General features: G+C 42.9%; 1 protein-coding gene across 5 annotated transcripts in view; it reads right to left on the bottom strand.

The window, feature by feature from the left end:
* The window catches only part of unc5a (unc-5 netrin receptor A), a 184,068-nt gene that overhangs the window by 81,649 nt on the left and 82,830 nt on the right, over positions 1–19,589 (bottom strand). For 4 of the 5 annotated variants that reach the window (XM_060892717.1, XM_060892719.1, XM_060892716.1 and 1 more), the window contains exon 2: positions 5,996–6,217. In XM_060892717.1, the coding sequence (XP_060748700.1) occupies positions 5,996–6,217 (222 nt within the window). Of the gene's footprint in view, positions 1–5,995; positions 6,218–13,540; positions 13,655–19,589 lie in introns of those variants that run through there. The other variant, XM_060892720.1, reaches the window with a different exon arrangement.

Genomic DNA, 19,589 nt, shown 5'->3' on the forward strand with positions numbered 1-19,589 from the left:
CATCATAGCCTTGTCTTGAGATTATCTCATCATCCTATCTGGTAGAACGTACAGGCCGCACAAACAACGCCCCAAGGATGTGCTCGGACTGAGAGATAGAGAGATTTAGCGGACAGGTAATGAGAAGTGATAAGCTACGTGGTGAGAATCGATATTGGATATTTATTACATAGATATTGCAACATCAAGAACACTGTTTACCTGCTAATTAAGGCATTGCACGTACAAACCAGTGTGTAATGCAAAACAAAGCCAGAGATTTCAGCATGGCCGATTTCAGCGCTTGCTGCTTTTTCGTTCAGATCAGACTGCCCTGACCTTCTAACTGTCTTGAAGACCCAAAGATTCCAAGTAGCTGAAATGATGAAGAGCAAAACTGCTCGTCAAGGGACCCCGTGTCCACAGGTGTCTCTAATCCTGAACAATACCCTGTTATAGTAATTCGACTCCTGTGTTTATTAAGGAGAACTTATCGGCAGAGATGGCAGTCCTTGAGATTGTTGCGCAACGTGGCTGGCTTTTGAAGAAAAAAAACAAAACAAAACAAAGCATGCATTCAACTTACCTCAAAATTGAAAATGAATAACTGTATTTGCAACCTGTGGTGTTCTAGACACAAAGTGTGTGTGTGTGGTGGGGGTATGGGGGGTTGGAGATGCCTCACGTCCCACAAATGCTCACTCTGCGTAATTTTCCACGAACCGTTCCTGAACAATTTGTTCAGTGTAACAAAGAGCATTATCGTGCCAAGAGATACCACGTTGGGAGCCTGTGACCCCATCAGTGTCCTTCCTTTTTGATAGGTACTAACCCCAGCATACAGGAAACCCCTCACAAGACCTGCTGTTTTGGAGAAGCTCTGACCCAGTCATCTAAACATTATCATTTCTTCATTCCTGCTTCCAACACACAGACTTCAGAAGAATCGACTCTTCACATGTTGCCTAACACAGTATATCCCAAGCTTATGCATGCGACTCTTTTTTCCCTTCTCAGTATTTTAAAAAGCTTAGTGCGGTACATGGTGGGATACAAAGCAGCAACGAGAGGCTCCACTGCACCAATCTATGTAGTCATTATAAAGTCTGTTCTTGCCTGTTCTGCCCTCTGGCTACCCCTGCTAGAACAGCAGTAATGGTGTTTTTTCGAGCCTAGAAAGGAAAACAAGCGAGAAATTTGAACTGCTGAGCACAGGCTTTTTTTTTATCAGGTGGGATTCAGAAGGACACATTGCCATTGGCAGGTACTGATGAAATTGTATGGAAGATGCATGGAGACATATTCAGACTGGCTCCTATTGGCCAAAGACACTCAGCGATGTGTCTAAAGCAATACACATGTAACAAAAGTCCCAATTCCATAAAGAAGCTTGACTCTAGTCGTGTGAATCGAGACGTAAGCTACACAAAACCAAACGTCTGACTGATCTACAACTGTAATAAGAAATATTAAGAAGTTCAATATGAAGTTCAAATACTAGAATTAATTTTTTTTGCAATTATGGAATCTGCGATTTGGAATAAAGCGTAATAATATTTTTTAATGAAAAATTAGCTGTTTTTTTTTTTAGTTCGTTTTTTCCGCTGACTGTTCTGAAATGGACTGAGGGGTGGGGTCTAAGCTGACAAGGCAGGGGATGCACTTATTTCCAGGGATTTCAGAACAGCGTAACAGATATTGTGTCTTCGGGTAGGCGTGGCCTATTTGATAATCTAACCCTAATCCTAACCCTAACCCTAATCCTAACCCTAACCATAGTTTTTGGTTGTTTATTTGTTTTCTAAAATAAATCTACCTGTATGACTGTTTTGTCCTTCGTAATATGCTCTTTTTTTGAAAGAAGACCTCCGGAAACACGCCCACTTTACGTTGTGGTAACGAATTTAGTGAATGCCGACAGGGCGGGGCTAACACCAAACATTTCGCAAGATGCGTATACCATCTAAGAAGCTTTAGCTTTCTGTATTTCACATGGAAGCCTGTAAACCGTATAAACACGACGAGCGTAGACTTCGTTCACTTTTGCCTTTATAACATCTCTTCCTGTTATATTTTATTCCTTACATTATGTCTCATTAAGGCAGTGACATATGAAACTCATGATATAAAACCGATATGGAATCTTTCACTTTAAACCACATGCAGTAGAGAACGGCGGGGCTTTTTTTTTGCTACTGAGCAGCCAAACTGCCTGGGGCTTGTTGTCATTAGCAGCCAGTGGGATAGTGCTGCATGCTTAATGAGACGTCCTCGTAAACATGACGGCTTTACGGTCCAAATTCTATTCCTTTAACGACAAAAAAAAAAAGAAAAAAAAAAGAAAAAGTAAAACTCGGCTGGCAGAAAGACGAGCATAACAAGCTATAGGCAAGGCTTGAAGGATTGAAAGGCTTGAAACACACAAAGGACAGGGAAAGGACAAGAGGCTCATCAAAAATGTCGTTAAATTAATACACCAATGTCTGTTTGGGCAAAACACGAGGTAATAGACACGGCTGATAAACGACAGGCTCATAAAACAAATAGTTTTTTAAGTGCGTGTTATAGACAGGTGACGGCGACAAACAGCAGGCGTTTTTTCTGTCTCTGTTATATGGACATCAGACCTACATGATCAGATCCCATCATCCCAGAGAGAGAGTGAGAGAGAGAGAGAGAGAGAGAGGGAGGGAGGGAAAGAGTATCTCTTCTCTTCACTGACCAGCAGCTGATACTGATCCTGTACAAACACCGGTTCAGTGACCACCAACAAACCAGCAGATATAAAAAGACAGATTTAGCAAAAGAGGAAGGACTCTGTGATCAGTGTATGACAGGTCACGCTGAGACGAAGATAAACTTTCATTCCCAGCAAAGCTAAAATCCACTTCCTAATGAGGTCAACGTTGGGTTCTGAGCCATAATAAGAGAACTGTTAGTGACCTTCCAGTGGCTGCAAGTGCTTGTGCTAGAACTTCAGTTCAGTTTAAATCTGGCAGCCGCTGGTTCAATCGCACAGATATTCTGAACGGCCCGAAAGTCTGAGCAAATTAAAGATAGGGAGAGAAATAAAATGAGTGAAAGCAAGAAAGCTGGTGAGAAAACGTGAACAACAGACAACTGGTGAAAGAAAGAAAGCAAAATAGTGAGTAAAGGAAGGTAACGAGGGAAAATAAACGAGTAGCAGAGAAACAGTGAGGGAAAGAAACGTAGAGAAAGACAACAAACTAGCGAGAGAAAACAAACTAGTGGAAAAGAGCAGAGCGGTGAGTAAAGGAGCTAAAGAGGGAACGCAAACTAACGAGAGAAGCAAATGCAGAGAAGCGAAAGAAGGCAAAATAAGAAGCGAAGGGAGACGGAAAACAAAAGGTCGAACAAGAAAGCGGACAAATCCGGACCAGAAACTAGCATTAGAACACAGCAAGCTAAAGAGGGTAAACAAAAAAACTAAAGAGGGGAAAACAAACTAGAGAGAGGAAGGACAGAGTTGAGAGAGAATCCTGTAGTAATAATTCTATTGTTCTTATAAGACGCTATAAGCTAACAAATCAAACTTAAATGGTGGCTAATGACTGTGTTACACTGTGCTACTGTATGAAACATTGTTAAAGAGAACATTTGTCCTAAAACGGATTTGTTTCGATGGGAACCTGCGGCGTGGAGCTTTCCCCGGCTGTCCGGACTAACAGATTCATGATTTACTACAGTATGTTTTCAATATGAATCGATTTTATTGATTGGGTGGTAATGATTTTAACAAGCGGTGCGTGTTTGATGGCACTCTAATGCACTTTGAAGGTCTTACACGAGTCTCGTGCTCTCCGATTGTGGCCTTGTGGTTAAAAATAAAATACAAATGTCCCGTATTTCAGGCCGTCTGCCTAGCGAGCACGAAGCACGGATACGTGCGTGTAGCGTTTATGGTGATCTAGATTCAGCCGAAATGACATTAATGCTACTTCCTAAAGCAATAAGATTAACCAATTAGAGCCTGATGGAAGCTCGTTCCAGTGTGGTGGTGAAACACACACACACAAAAAAATCAGACGGACAGGTAGGGCTTAACAAATGATCGTACTTCTGCCAGTGTCACACAAATCTCACTGATTAAACCACTGGGGAGTGTTAAAAAAAAAAAAAAAAAAAAGGAAAAAAAAAGGAAAAAGAAAAAAGAAAGAAATCCTGTGCTTTAAAAAAAAAAATAAATAAAATACAATACAATACGCATGTAACAAAAGTCCCAATTCCGTAAAGAGCTCGATGATTTGATTGGATGTTTATTGTTTTGAGATTTTGAGGCTAGACTCTAGTCGCGTGAATCGAGACGTAAGCTACACAAAACCAACGTCTACGTCTGACTGATCTACAACTGTAATAAGAAATATTAAGAAGTTCGATATGAAGTTCAAATACTAGAATAAATTTTTTTTGCAATTATGGAATCTGCGATTTGGAATAAAGCGTAATAATATTTTTTAATGAAAAATTAGCAGTTTTTTTTTTAAGTTTGTTTTTTCCGCTGACTGTTCTGTAATGGACTGAGGGGCGGGGTCTAAGCTGACAAGGCAGGGGATGCACTTACTGTATTTCCAGGGATTTCAGAACAGCGTAACAGATATTGCATCATCGGTTAGACGTGGCCTATTTGATAATCTAACCCTAATCCTAACCCTAACCATAGTTTTTGGTTCTTTATTTGTTTTCTAAAATAAATCTACCTGTATGACTGTTTTGTCCTTCGTAGTATGCTCGTTTTTTGAAAGAAGGCGTTTTTCCAAGACCTCCGGAAACACGCCCACTTTACGTCGTGGTAACGAATTTAGTGAAATGTTCTCACTGATTAAACCTCTGGGGAGTGTTAAAAAAAAAAAAAAAAGGAAAAAAAAAAATTAAAGAAAGAAAGAAAAAAGAAAGAAATCCTGTGCTTTAAAAAAAAAAATTAAAAAATTGTGTCTAAAAACAATGCAGTCTTTCAGAATCCAGATAATGGAACATGGCTTTTTTGTTTGAGGAGGCAAGAAAAAAAAACCCCAAAAACACGCACCTAAGTTTGTGGATAAAGGACATTGGATAGATCTGACTTATTATTTATGCCTTTCTTCCGAGGATAAAGCCACTGTCAGCGTTAAGCCCGTAACGCCAACAAGCCTTCACAACAGTCCTAAGTGCAAACAAAACCTAAGCTAAGTCTTATGCACAATAAAGGTTGCAGCCATGGCGTAAATTGGTTTGGAAGAGTGCCTAAGCTTCCTGCTGCCTTCTGTCTACTGAAAGAATGCATTTGGGAAAAGAGCGTCCTTCTTTTGTGCATCCTATTCTTCTTTTGTGTGTCGAGTTTCCCCCCAAATCCACATTTCTAAACCTCAAACGCCGTACTTCACCGTTTCCGAAAGCTTTTTTTTTTTTTTTTTCCCTGAACGCTAGTCAAAGCATCAATCACGCTAATCTCTGGGCAGCGCCTAGAACCTTCTCCATCTCTCCGGACCCAGGAACTGCTCATTTATACCGTCTCCGCTTAAACACGGCTCTTGGCCAGACATCAATTTCTCATAATTGTCCGTTTTGAAATTCGATCGTTTTTTTTTTTTTTTTCAAAAAAACTTTTCACTTTAAAACTCTGTTAGGACACAAACCTGACGTTAAGATGCATCTTGGAGAAGTCAAAAGTCTGGCTGTGCTGGAAGAATTGTTTTTTTAATGTCACAAGTGATGGAAAAGTAATGCAATTTCACATTATGGGTTCTGATAATCCCATCATTCTTCACTAATGTAAGTAGAAAAATGTGTTTGAAAGCAGGCTTGATGATAACGTCAGGTGTTACGCGACAGCTGGAGATGAGTTCTCGAACGGCTAAATGAAATAAGAACTGGTTTAATTGTTTAGTAGCTTTTTTGCACTTCCTGGAATTGAATAGAAATTGTGGCAGGAAGAAAGAAAAGAAAAGAAAAAAAACAACACGGTTAAGAAATCATGAAGTGAAACAGCTTTACGTTTGTTTTTGTTTTTTTTTCCTACCTGTAGCCGGATCGACGGTGCGCTCGATCAGATGGTCGTCCTGGTGAACCCACTCTCCGTTACACTTGAAGTAGATCTGAGTGGCGGGCGTCGAGCGGCAGGTTAACGTCACCGGCTTGTTCTTCACGATGTAGACGTCGTCCGGCTCCACCAGGAAGTGAGGCAGCAGGTCAGAGAAGGCGACTGGGAGAGGGTGGGTCACCGTGGCGGCGTGCTCCGCTCCTGCCGTATAAAAAAAAAAACAAAAACAGACAGAAAAAAAAAATGAGGACGTGCTTTCATGGGGTAAACCATAGAAGTGAATTTGATGCTGAGGTGCTTCAGTGGATTCTGATATGTGTAGCTACGTGTGTGTGTGATGACGTCTGATTACGCCTACCGAGGAACGACGTCATGCTACCGACGGACGGTGAAATTAGCATTACAGTGTGACTTAGTGGGATCAGTGTGTTCGGCAATTTCTGTGTGTTTTGATCCTTGCATTGTGATGTACGCTGTGTAGTATATACACACACACACACACACAGGCTTGTTAACAGGCAGAGTAAAAGGCCTGTGAGTAGTACGGCCTTGTCAGGCTTCAACAGAAGCCATTCTGAAGCCTTGCTTCCTCTCCGTTGTTAATCACAGGCTTTTAAGATCAGAGCTGATGGATCGTAGGCCATAAATCCCTCTCGCTCAGTGACCACGGCACTTCAATGCACCGTTCACCAGGATGATATTCCACCAGCTCACTATCAATATCACCCAGAAATTCGCAAATATTTCTCTTTTTTTTCCAGAGTTTCATGTCACTGAGCCCCGAAAGAAAGAGTGATTTTCTACCTCATCAGACTCCTTGTTTTAGGATCAGACTGCAGTGAGGGATGATGATCAGACTGCAGTGAGGGATGATGATCAGACTGCAGTGAGGGATGATGATCAGACTGCAGTGAGGGATGATGATCAGACTGCAGTGAGGGATGATGATCAGACTGCAGTGAGGGATGATGATCAGACTGCAGTGAGGGATGATGATCAGACTGCAGTGAGGGATGATGATTAGACTGCAGTGAGGGATGATGATTAGACTGCAGTGAGGGATGATGATGATGATGATCAGATAGCAGTGAGGGAGGATGATCAGACAGCAGTGAGGGATGATGATCAGACAGCAGTGAGGGATGATGATGATGATGATGATGATGATCAGACAGCAGTGAGGGATGATGATGATGATGATCAGACATCAGTGAGGGATTATGATCAGACTGCAGTGAAGGATGATGATCAGACTGCAGTGAAGGATGATGATCAGACTGCAGTGAAGGATGATGATCAGACTGCAGTGAGGGATGATGAGCCGGCGGCGCTCAGATTTTGGATTCTTTCTGACAAACGACGCCCTATCACTAGCTTCATTCATTAGGCGCAATGTTTTCCTGCTCCTTGTGATTAAGGATGAATTGCTAATTTATCCTTTTCCACCCACGCTGGAGAACAATCGGGCATCTGCTCCTCGCTGAGTGCGTTTGTTTTTCCACGCTCGCGACGGAGGTGAAGCGAGTAACCTTTAAAAGGCCTCCGGAGGTGAACTGGAAATAGATTGAGAGTCGAGGGGATGAGATGCTTAAAGAAACACTGCAGGTTACTCTCAGGATTTGCTTTGTATCGACTGGGGTGCAAATTACTGCAAGTTTCAATTCACGGTAAATAACTATTACTAGTCCTGTGTTGGAAAGTTAGGTTAGAGGTTAGAACTTATTCAGGCTCTAGGATCAAATACACGTTATACGAGTCTGTTACTGTTATCCGTGACGTCGGAGGAAGGAAAAGGTTGATGTGACGGTAACAAGTGGAGGAGAGGAAAGGCTTTAAAACACAAGCTCTAGGAAAATAGTAACCGATGAGCAGAACAGCTTTATCTCTGTTACAAATCTCTGCCAAAACATGAACAAAAACAAACAAAAAACGTTATTATCGATGATGAGACAGCAAGACGCTGCGACGCTCTGAGAAAACGAGCCAACGGCTTTGTGACCAATCGGAACGAAGCAGCGAACGGCGCTCTGCGTATAAGTCATATTAATGCCCGTCTTTCCATTTCCTTTTGTCGTCTCGTGCCTAGATCCGAGCTGCTAATTCATCAGATTGAAACGCGACAAGGAGCTGAGCTGCGGCTATTGAACCCCCACTAATGTATCGTGTACGTGTTTAACTCTTAATGAAAACTAAATGTTCTGTGTCCAATGAAGGGCATACATCACTTACTGCTTTCTGTCTCATTTTGCCTCTTCCTCCTCCTCCTCTTCCTCTTCCTCACACGGCTAGTGGTTGCATTTTGTCAGACAGAGGAGAAAAAAAAAAACCTCACGTTTTTACAGGCTTCAACCTGCTGTACGAGGATTAACCTGCTGCTCCTCTCATCATTGGGCAGACGAACGCCGGGGTTTACGTTACAGGAGGGTAACTGCAGGACGAGCACAATCAAAACGTCCACCTCGGCTCAAAACGGCTTTCATTAACCTGAAGGCGAGCTCTCGCCGGGTGCGTTCTACTTAATGAGTCTTAATTTAGTGCTGTGATGATTGCCATTAGCTCTCCAGGGTCACCCTCAGTGTTTTTTTTTATTTTTTTTGCTGTAGATTCGACACGACGAGCCTGTAACCCGGTCTGCTTCCGCAACATGGACGCAAAACCCGACTCTTCTTCAGCATGACGTCCTGGAGTTGTGGAATATTTTGAAAGAACGTTAAGGTGCTGAGAAGAACGTAAAGGCGCTGGATTTGAGCTGCTGTGATGAACAGAAATGAGAGAGGATTGAAGAGGAGGAGCTTGAAGGCCTGCAGAAGGCCGTCAGCTAAGGTCACGCGTTCAAGGTGAAAAGCACCTCAATAATACTCGAGTATAAACACAGGAACAGGAAGCGGTGGAACATCCCGACTATACGGCTGAGTTTGAAATACTCGATTCTCAGAGTTTTCACCGAGCGATGAATCGGCTTCCCTTCGGCTATATCGCAGGTGACGTTACAGCGCAGCGCTTTCACACCTTCCTCACACACCTCACACCTCTCACACATCAGAGCTCTTCAGATCAGATACCAGGAGCTGCCACCGTACCCGGAGATGATCTGTGGCATCGGGAAGTCTATACGTCCTAAACGAGGCGCACGGCAGATCTCGCTCGGCACCGACATTTTTCTCCGTTGGATCGAATCATTTATGCATGAGACAAAGAGGCATATATTCGTGTGAGTGCGGAGTTTCAAATTAACGTCATTCCGTAAGGCTGATGGATGATGCTCACAGACACACCCTGCTATAATGTACGCAGTACCTTCATTCATCACCATCTTTCCCCTACACACACACACACGCACAACAGCGAATTTAACTGCGAGTTCTCATGGATCAGTGCGCAAATGAAATAAACACCATCTTATGATCTTAACCTTTGATGAGAAACCTGATCTTGTGCACTTGAGCGGAACCGACTTCCATGTAAAAATCTCTCCTGAGTAGCATTTTTTGTCTCTTTTGCATCTTTAATTGTTTAAAAATAAACAAACAAACAAATAAATAAATAAAAACATACATTCAGCAAACCTCTGAGATCTTTAAGAGGTTTTCGTGGCGTTGATGCCAACAATAATAATAATAAAAATATTAATAATAATAAAAAAAAAAGACTCGGAGCTGATATAAAAAGGTTTAGCCTGATGTCACGTCTGAAAACATCTCCCCCGCCAGATGTGGTACTAGACGCTAACGCTGTTTAGCAGCTGCTGACCGCTGGGATGGGAGTCCGGGCCGCCGGGCGCTGTCGCCTCCCATCAGACCTCAAACACGAGCCCCAGCTGCTTCTGAGATCTGGCAATACAACTAAAGTGTGCCACGGAGAACAAACGGTACTGTAAGTGTCGCTCCCTATACAATAAATCTGAAGTAACACAAACACACACACACACACACACAGATCCTCACAGAGGACTTTAACACCACAAACAGAACCATAACATCAGTTTACACTGTTGAATGCAGCACTTAAGAGACATGTCCAGACACAATCGTGGAGTTATGAGGTTCACCATAATGGGCTAAAGATGTGATTCTGGTGGTAAAGTCCCACTGAGAGAACGTCATAACCATGTAAACATGTCTGAACATGTAGTCGGAATCGGATCCTTGGTTAAAAAGGAACCCAACGAACTTGTCTGAAACTCAACAAAACATCAACTCAAGTCTTTTAAACAGAACCCTCAGACCAGACCCGGACCTTGGGGTAAAAGAAAACAGCCCTAAGAGTCTAAGAACATGCCTGAGCATGTACTCAACAGAACCACACAGAAGTCTGAACATTCCCTAAACCCAATACCATCTTTAGTCTCAAAAACAGGACCAGTACTAGAGACCCGGATGCACTAAGAGAGCCCAAAACCACCAGATCTCCAGTTTCACACCTCAGAGCTGGACCAACAGGAAGCATCACCATGGTAACACTGACTCTGAGATTGTAACGACTGTATAGTTGGAAGAAAAGTCTGTCATTTTATTTTCCTTCTCCTTCCAGAACAACAATCTGATTCTCCGCCCTGACATTTCACCTCACCTCGTGTACGTCCCCATAACACTCAGGACAAACTCCTCACGATGCTGGAGGCCGTCACGCTTTTTGTGCGTCCAGACAAAAGAAGAGAAGCCCGTGCATTTTTTTATTTTTTATTTTTTTTAAACAGGTGTCCTGTTGCTTGGCGTAACCTTTCGGAGCCAATTAAAGTCTTTTTATCGGCGAAGCAAGACGTCACGAGATCACGATGATGGACGACGGCTATAAAGCGGCCGCTTTATGACACCATCAGCTCTTTACAATGGCTTCTGAAATTAATTTCATTAAAGCTACCGCCCCGGAATATTAAACCATTTCATGTGCCAGTGACTCCATAACATAGTGCTGTGGCCGTAATGCCTCTCCCTCTCTCTCTCTCTCTCTCTCTCTTTCATGACAGAGCTGCTCTGTGGGTGAACTTTACAGCAGGCCCTTTATCTTGCCTTTCTTTTTTTGGAGAAGACGAAAGCATGTTTTTCTGTAACGGTCACCGATATAAGACCATACATGTTATTAGGATTGTCTGAGCCTCCAGAAGCTTCTGGCTGATGGATGCGTGTTTATCAGCAGACAGCAAATATTTACGCAGACATCAGTCTGGGTTTGAAATCTCTTCGATCCTCACGTCCACTCCCTCCCCTCATTCTTTCCTCTTCTCTTCATCGCCATGTGTGTGTGTGTGTGTGTGTGTGTGTGTCCACAGACAGGAAGCCGTAATGCATTCAGTACTGATGCCAGTATTTTCGATGGCTCCATGGCCACCACGGCTTCATGCCAGCCGTTTACTCTCTGCTGCTCGGATATAGACGTGCATCTAATGATTTTTCCCCTGAATAGTTCTTATAAATGCTCCGTTCTGATTGGACAGGAGGTGTTAATAATAGTTTGCGCAGCTCTTAATAGATTTAATATTATAGGAAACATTTATAGAAGGAGTCTCCAGTGTCAGTGAGATATAAACAGGTATCAGTTCAGAGATTCCAGACAGTTCCAGCTGGATGCCTCAGACGATTAACGACAAGCGTCTAATTGAGCAGTGCCTCTAAACAGTCGAGGCGCGGGGTGGAGGTTTTTTTTTTTTTTTTTTCGAGCGGCAAGGGGTGATTGCACTCCTCTGGGGTATTGCTCCATAACTCCTTTAATTACACTCCTGTAGAGGCTTTCAGGTAGAGAACTTCCAGCTGGTTATGTAGCCGGAGCAAAATGAAAATATACGATTTTGGCTTAAGCGTATGGATTTATCCTGAGAGATGCCGTGTATCTGTAATCATCATTGTCTTATTCACTCACACACACTCGGTGATACACACTGCTGTATTCCACACCCACGGATTCCAATTAGCACCGAGTTACTGTCTTTAGTGTAATGCATTCTCAAACACTAGCAATGAATGAAAAATGTATGAGTTTCTTTTTAAAAACAAAACAAACGGTCAAGTCGCTCGTTCGTGGATTAGTAGATAAATGAACGTCTTTAAACAAAGGCATTAAAATGTATTAAGGTGCTGAAAAGAAGACATATTGTCTGGACGGCTTCTTCAGTCTCTCTGGGAGTTTGTTTGTGATTGTTGTGACCAAAAAATGGCTGATTTTCTGGCAATTTGGGATTTGATGAAATGACTTTTCAGATTCCTTTGTCTGGATGCGCGTGGTGATGACGTCACATGACAGGTCTTAGCTCAGATCTACGTAACTGTTTGCAAGCTCGTGGAAACCCTGTAAGGACTGAGTGCTAGTGTTTGGATGCGTCTCCTGTCAGTCATTTTATACACGCATTACGAGGCCACTAGGGGGCGGGACTTCTGGAATACGGGAATCATTCGCATGTCAAACTCTACTGACTTTAGTGTTAACGGTGAAGAAAAAAAAAGATACCTGATGCAACTTAAATTTGTCTTAACGATATAAACAGAGGGAGAGAGAGAGAAAGAGAAAGTGAGAGAAAGTGAGAGAGAGAGAGAAAGTGAGAGAGAGAGCGAGAGAGAGAGAGAAAGTGAGAGAAAGAAAGAGAAAGTGAGAGAAAGTGAGAGAGAGAAAGTGAGATAGAGAGAGAGAGAGCGAGAGAGAGAGAGTGAGAGAGAAAGAAAGTGAGAGAGAGAAGGAGAGAAAGAAGGAGAAAGAAAGAGAGAGAAGGAGAGAGAAGTAGAAAGAAAGAGAGAGAGAAGGAGAGAGAAAGTGAGAGAGAGAGAGAGAGAGAGAGAGAGAGAGAGAGGGAGAGAGAGAGAGAGAGAGAAAGTGAGAGAGAGAAGGAGAGAAAGAAGGAGAAAGAAAGAGAGAGAAGGAGAGAGAAAGTGAGAGAGAGTGAGAGGGGGAGAGAGAGAGCGCGTCTTGTTTGTCCAGCTCTCGTCTCTGGAATAATGTGTGTGTGTGTGTGTGTGTGTGTGTGTGTGTGTGTTAAGGTGTGAATTCCTAATAAGACGCCCCGTGTCTTTAAACACATGTCTGCAAATTTCACATTTAATTTGCCATTTAGTTCCCCAGGTGTCCTTTTCTCGGCCTCTTCTCCCTTCACCACGGTGACACCTGAAGCGCTTTGTTTCTGTAACCTTTCTAGACGGAGCCACACTTAAACACTGACACTTAGCCATTTGTTTCCCTGCGTGTTTCCTTTTAAACGGGGGTGGGGGGGGGGGGGGGGTGGTGTTGTTTTTGTGGGGTTCTGCACAGACCTCTGAGCTTAATGTACTCTCCTTACACCATGAGCCGGAAACCAACACGCTTTATACGTGCAGATGCATCTGATCAATACGCAGATGCATCTGATCAATACGCAGATGCGTCTGATCAATACGCATCCCCATTGAAAGGAACACGGCATCGATTCGGAAAACCAAGAGCAAGTGTAACGTTGTCGGTGTAAAAAAAAGTGGAAAAAAAAAAAATCCACAATCCCATAAATCCCCGCCCTCGTGCTACTTTCCCATGTACCAAAACCCATGTACTGCATTATGCATCTACCTATTATGCTCTCGTGCAGTCGTATCAGCTGCGCACGAGCGCCGGAGGATAATTACTCCAAATCATCATATTGGTATCAGCGATGTTTAGCGCGCGCACGATGATGCATTGCTTGGCTTGGATAGCGTCCCGAGCATTAATCCTGCAGCTGTGTGCGCCAAAGCCGTGTCTCTGGAGCTCTGAAGCTACTGTAAATGAACAGAGGTGATTTGAGCACAGATACATCACACACACACACACACACACACACACACACACACACACACACACACACACACACACACACACACACACACACACCACATAACACACACACTGCTTAGGAGCTGATAACCGGGGCTTTGAAACGCAAAGCTGCTTCACTGATTCACTAAAAAACAAGCAAGAAGGAGAAACTAATATCCAGCGCATGTTTCTTTCTTCTAATTCTAGATTTAACCTAAAACTCATCTCTTGGTTTTTTAACCGGAATACACAAAATAAACAGTGCACCTCTCATTCACCCCTCATTCACCCCTCTATCCCTGCAGTTATATAGACAACACAGGATTTGGAACAATTCTTATTTGTAATCGGTTCATGACAGAATATGACTTTGTCGAGTCGTGCAAATGCGATACGCATCCATCACGTTACATTACACACTACTGCTCTGAACACCATTAATGTAAAAACCTCTCGCGTGCGCACACATACCCACACCCACTCGCACACACACACACACACTCACACACACACGCACTCACGCGCGCACGCACTGCTGGATCGTGGGATTTAACCGCAAGCAGGTTGATCCACAACGTACGACATGAATGAATGAAAATATAAACGTCTATAGAATAGAACTAAAAGCTAAGGATAGATGAAGAGAGATGGGGGAAATAGGAAGGCAGGAGAAGAGGGGTAAGAGTTAAGAAACAATTTAGATTAACATTTTAATGCCTCGTCTAATTACCGGGCTCCCTTAGAGCTAGGAGCGGAGAGTTTGCAGCACACACTCCTGCTTTGTTCTCCGAGCTCGGAAATGTCACAGAAATGGCACGTTAATCCCCGGCTACATCACACAAATCGCAACAGGAATCACTAGACAACCTGAAGCTGAAGTATGAGTGCGTATATTAAAGTGCCAGCGCGCGCGTCACGGCAGAAAAAAGAAAAGGGAAATGTCTGGAGATTAGTCTTAACATCGTGGCCTCGAAGGAGCCGCACCTGACACCCAGAGGAGAGAAAAGGAAAGCTGTCATAGCCCGTCACCTGAAATCACAGAATGCTCTGTGCTCAGGGCCTTAAACTAGACTTCTGCGGTTTAATTAGCGTGACAGGAGCAACAGCAAGAACATCAGAAAAGCCTTTAATAATGATAAAAAAGAAAGAAAGAACGAAAGAAAGAACACATGCTATAATGAGTGCGAGACAGCAGAGCACCTGTTTGGGCCTAATTATTACCACAAAGCATCCATGCGAAACCAAAAGAATGGCCTGAGATAATTGAACAAATGAGAGACAAAAAGAAAAGGACAAAAACAAACAAAAAAATCCAGCAGTGTGATTCGGAGGAATTGTTGCCGAATGCAGTCAACGCACAAGGCAGGTTTCCTGTGGAGTGCATCTCTACATCCAGCTTTGGTGTATTGAATATCATGCATTCCCCCTCACGGTAGAATTTACTGTATGTAATCGAACAAAACCCCCCTAAAAGCTATATTAAGGCAGAGATAATACTCTCTTAAGCCTTGTTTTTCCCACAAACTAGGCAAAAAAATAACAGCCTGAGATGCCTGGTTTCCTGTTTCTAGAAGAAAAGCTTTGGAGAAGGACCTGGAAAACTGATAGCGGGACAGTAAATACGGAGGCGACGGAGGGAAAGTGCATACTTTCAGCACGGGATCGCTGAAGCTCTGCCGGAATTTGTGTCCGGTAAAGATGAATATGATGCTGCCTTACTCTAGAGTCAAGGTGCTGTTTATGTTTATGGGGAAGTCGTGGTCTAATGGTTAGAGAGTTTGACTCCTAACCCTAAGGTTGTGGGTTCGAGTCTCGGGCCGGCAATACCAGGAATGAGGTGCCCTTGAGCAAGGCACCGAAAAAACCCCAAACTGCTCCCCGGGCACCGCAGGATAAATGGCTACCCACTGCTCCGGGTGTGTGTTCACGGTGTGTGTGTGTTCACTGCTGTGTGTGTGCACTTTGGCTGGGTTAAATGCAGAGAACGAATTCTGATTATGGGTCACCGTACTTAGCCGTATATCACGTCACTGTCACTTTTACTTTTATTGAGATGCTTTTCAGTTGTGAAGAGTAAATAATAGTGATTTAAGCTACCGTATACTTCGTAATAATGGAAAAAGTCAAGGTATGGACATGCAAAGTGTTAAAAAACCCTAACACGTATCGAGAATTAATTAAAGTTGGGCGTAAATGTCACAGACAAAAGCAAATTTGCATTACTGAAATGTTCTAAATCTGTTTTTACTGGACAAACGCGTACATGACACAGCATCTTTACATTTAGCGTCACCCAAAAAACCTAAAAACAAACGGCTCATAGAGCGCCGAAAAGAACAAATGAAATAACAGTGAAAGAGTGCATCCTTTTTTGTGCATTGCGTGCTAAATCTTCCAGTAATGCAGCTCAGCCACTGCGGCGACTCGACTACAACAGACGCTTGCATGCTAACTCCTCCTAGCTAGAAATTTTCGATTCAGATAGATTTGTTTGCTTTCTTTTAAGTCGCTGAAAGAGTTTCACGACATTTCATTGAAGGTGGGGTCTCGATATTTGAGAAATGCTTCAGAAAACTGTGTTGGGCCACCAAACAACACAAAAATCAAAACAAACGTGTAGCCAATGAGCAGAAAGGGGCGTGTCTTGTCAATATGGGCGGAGAGAGTGTTCAGTGCGTATGTGTGACATTAGCAGAAAGCGTTTTTAACATTGACACGGAGGATAAAAACAAAGAAAGAAAGCGAAGAAAGGCTTACGATAAGGTAAGAAGTAGGACGTGTTAATATAGGATCAGCTTTCCAGCACTGGAGAGAACTGAAGGAGCAGGAAGTTGGCCACATATTCACAGATTGGAGTTTCCTGAGTCAATAACTCCTGAGCTAAACGCTGTTACTACACAAAACGCGGTTGTAGCTGCGTCTCTACATTACTACCATAGAAAAGAGGTGTTATTTGTGTAGTAACAGCGTTTAGCTCAGGAGTTATTGACTTTGACGTAAACGTAGACGAAGTCAGGAACGTTTTTCAGATAAAAATTAGAGGTAGATGTCTTTATCTATGGTGAGCCTTTTCGTCCACTTTTACTTCTGTACTTTAGGAACACTTAAGAGTGTGTATTTTTTTTTCTACGACGTAAAATTTGAAGCTGTACTTCAGACTTTGAGCACTTAGATGGGAAGAATCTATTTGGGTAGCACTCCAGAAATTTGGGAAGACGTGCGAGACCGATTTTGATTTCTGGAGTTCTGGAGTGGTCTAGGAACAAACTCGAACCCGCAGCTTAACGGAGGCACGGAGGAGTGCAAAACTTTCCGTATGTTGTCTGAAGAAGCCTTTTGACCTTTGCTGAAGGAAGAGATCGACGCCGAGCTGATGGGTCGTTCGGTCTGATGCGGAACCTTGTGGAACCGCCGAGGACACTACAACAGCGAGATCTCGGAGGACACGCTGACACTGAAGACCCGAGCTGGTGTGTGGGTTGTGCTTCTGATGCAAAACATACACGTGTTATATAATTCCGTGCCTTTTAGACGCCTCGGCTACGAGAACGATTTTTGGATTTGGATTCTAAGGAATCTTTCTTTCTGAGATCTGCATAAAAAATGAGTTTTTTTTTTTCTCTTTTTTCTCTATTATTAAATAACCAAACTGTCATTAAAGGGAGAATAAGGTCTTTGTCACTGCCTTACAAAAAAAAAAATTAATAATAATAATAATAATAATAATAATAATAATTACTTAATTATTAGCATATCTACGGATAGTTGCCATATCCACAAAAGAGGAAATCATAGACGATGCTTGGACCGATCAAGAGGCGATCGGTCGCTCACATCTGAGACTCATTACCAACTAATTCACTTGAGATCTTTTGTTTTCCTCCTAAGACAAAGCAACAAATTACTCTTTTGGCATTTATACTTGTTTTATTTTTTCTTAACGTTTCTAAACGTCTAAATCCTTTAGTGTGGTCTATGTTGCAGGTGGACCGTCATGGATCGTCACAAGAACCACAGAAGCAGGATATCACATATGGATAACAGAAGCATATCCAGTATCATGTCTGTCGGTGTGAAAGTTTCACCGAAGAGGAAAAACCGAACCCACCGTAGCTGGGACGTCTTCGGGAAAATTGTGTTCGATAACGGATGATTTCTCACCGATGTCAACATAACGTGTGCGGTTTTATTAGCACGTGAACAAACAAAACATTATTCGCATTTTTTTTTAACCGCCTGTTTTTGCATGTAGAAGTAATAAAGTCGCAGTGCAGAGCTCCTACATAATCCCCCTCTTATTGGAAACATCTGGCGCCGACTGCCACAGCTGGTTCAAGGCCATCCTTCAGAAAAGACGAGTGAAACACTTGTGTTAGCTGGTACTAGGGTCAGAATCTGAAATGTCATAGCTGATACTAGTGAGCTAGCTCGCTCGCTCGTTCATTCATTCATTCACCTCCAGTAACCATCTTTTACTGGGAACACTGGGAATGAAGTGAAAATTCAGCCTGGTGTATTCTGGTGTATCATGGTGGTGTATTCAGCCACCATGATTTTGCTTGTGTCCTAAAAGGTTGTTGTTGTTTTTTTCCACCAGATGTGGTTGTGTTACAATGTCTGTACCAACAGGTTCGACTTTATTAACAACTTGCAGATTAGGTTGTTGCTATAGAAACGACGAGGGCATTGATATCAAGCTGATATGGCTGCTATAGACGATGAAATAAACACCACCAGTCTGAATCATGACCAGATTCGAGAGTTCATCAGCGCTCTGGCTGAAAATCAAATTAAAATCAAACCTCTGGTTCCTGATGGAGGAGGTGTGACAGTGATGTAGACAAGGTTTTAGCCATTAGAGCAACATGGCTCTAGAGAATAAAGTGAAAATCTCAAGAGATTTAGCCATTTGTGCAAATGAGGGAAAAAAAATGTCTCCTTCAAGCTGAACGTCGAAGGAACGAAGCTGCAGCTAAAACCAGAGTACAGCACGTCGCTTTCCACTGGTCGCTCAGCGTGCTAATATTATTACACTTCTTAAAAGACCCCTACATGAAATAATCTTATTATGGACCCTAGGATCACGATGTACACTGTACGTCATGACAAAATACGTTTTTTTTTTCTTTATCCATTCACAGTATTCTTTTTTTTTTTTCGTCTCCATGGTGAAACTGAAAATACCATGACCGGGGCTCAAATCATGGGAGGGGGGGGAAAAAAAAAAAAGAAAAAAGAAAGAAAAACCTCTTTGCAGCACAATTTGGCTTTCAAATGTGCCTTTTAGAAGTGGAAAGGCAATAAGAGAAATGATTTATTGTTAAGGCGATGCTTCTTGCACCAGCAGAAAAAGACAGAGGCCACGTTTAGGGAAAGAAAAAAAAAAAAAAAAGGAAATTCATTACACACTCGAGCCTGAGTGCAGTCAGTGACGTGGAAGTCCGACAGCTTGCTGAGGCGAAAGTAAGAGCTTTACTGCACTGAGCTTCTCAGATCGGATTCAAAGCCTGTTCACCATCCTCTCCTATACACCATCCTCTGCTATACACCAACCTCTCCTATACACCATCCTCTCCTAGACACCAACCTCTCCTAGACACCAACCTCTCCTAGACACCAACCTCTCCTAGACACCAACCTCTCCTATACACCAACCTCTCCTATACACCAACCTCTCCTATACACCAACCTCTCCTATACACCATCCTCTCCTATACACCATCCTCTCCTATACACCAACCTCTCCTATACACCATCCTCTCCTATACACCAACCCTCTCCTATACACCAACCCTCTCCTATACACCAACCTCTCCTATACACC

The sequence above is a fragment of the Tachysurus vachellii genome, chromosome 18, assembly GCF_030014155.1.
Source record: "Tachysurus vachellii isolate PV-2020 chromosome 18, HZAU_Pvac_v1, whole genome shotgun sequence".
Classification (NCBI taxonomy): Eukaryota; Metazoa; Chordata; class Actinopteri; order Siluriformes; family Bagridae; genus Tachysurus; species Tachysurus vachellii.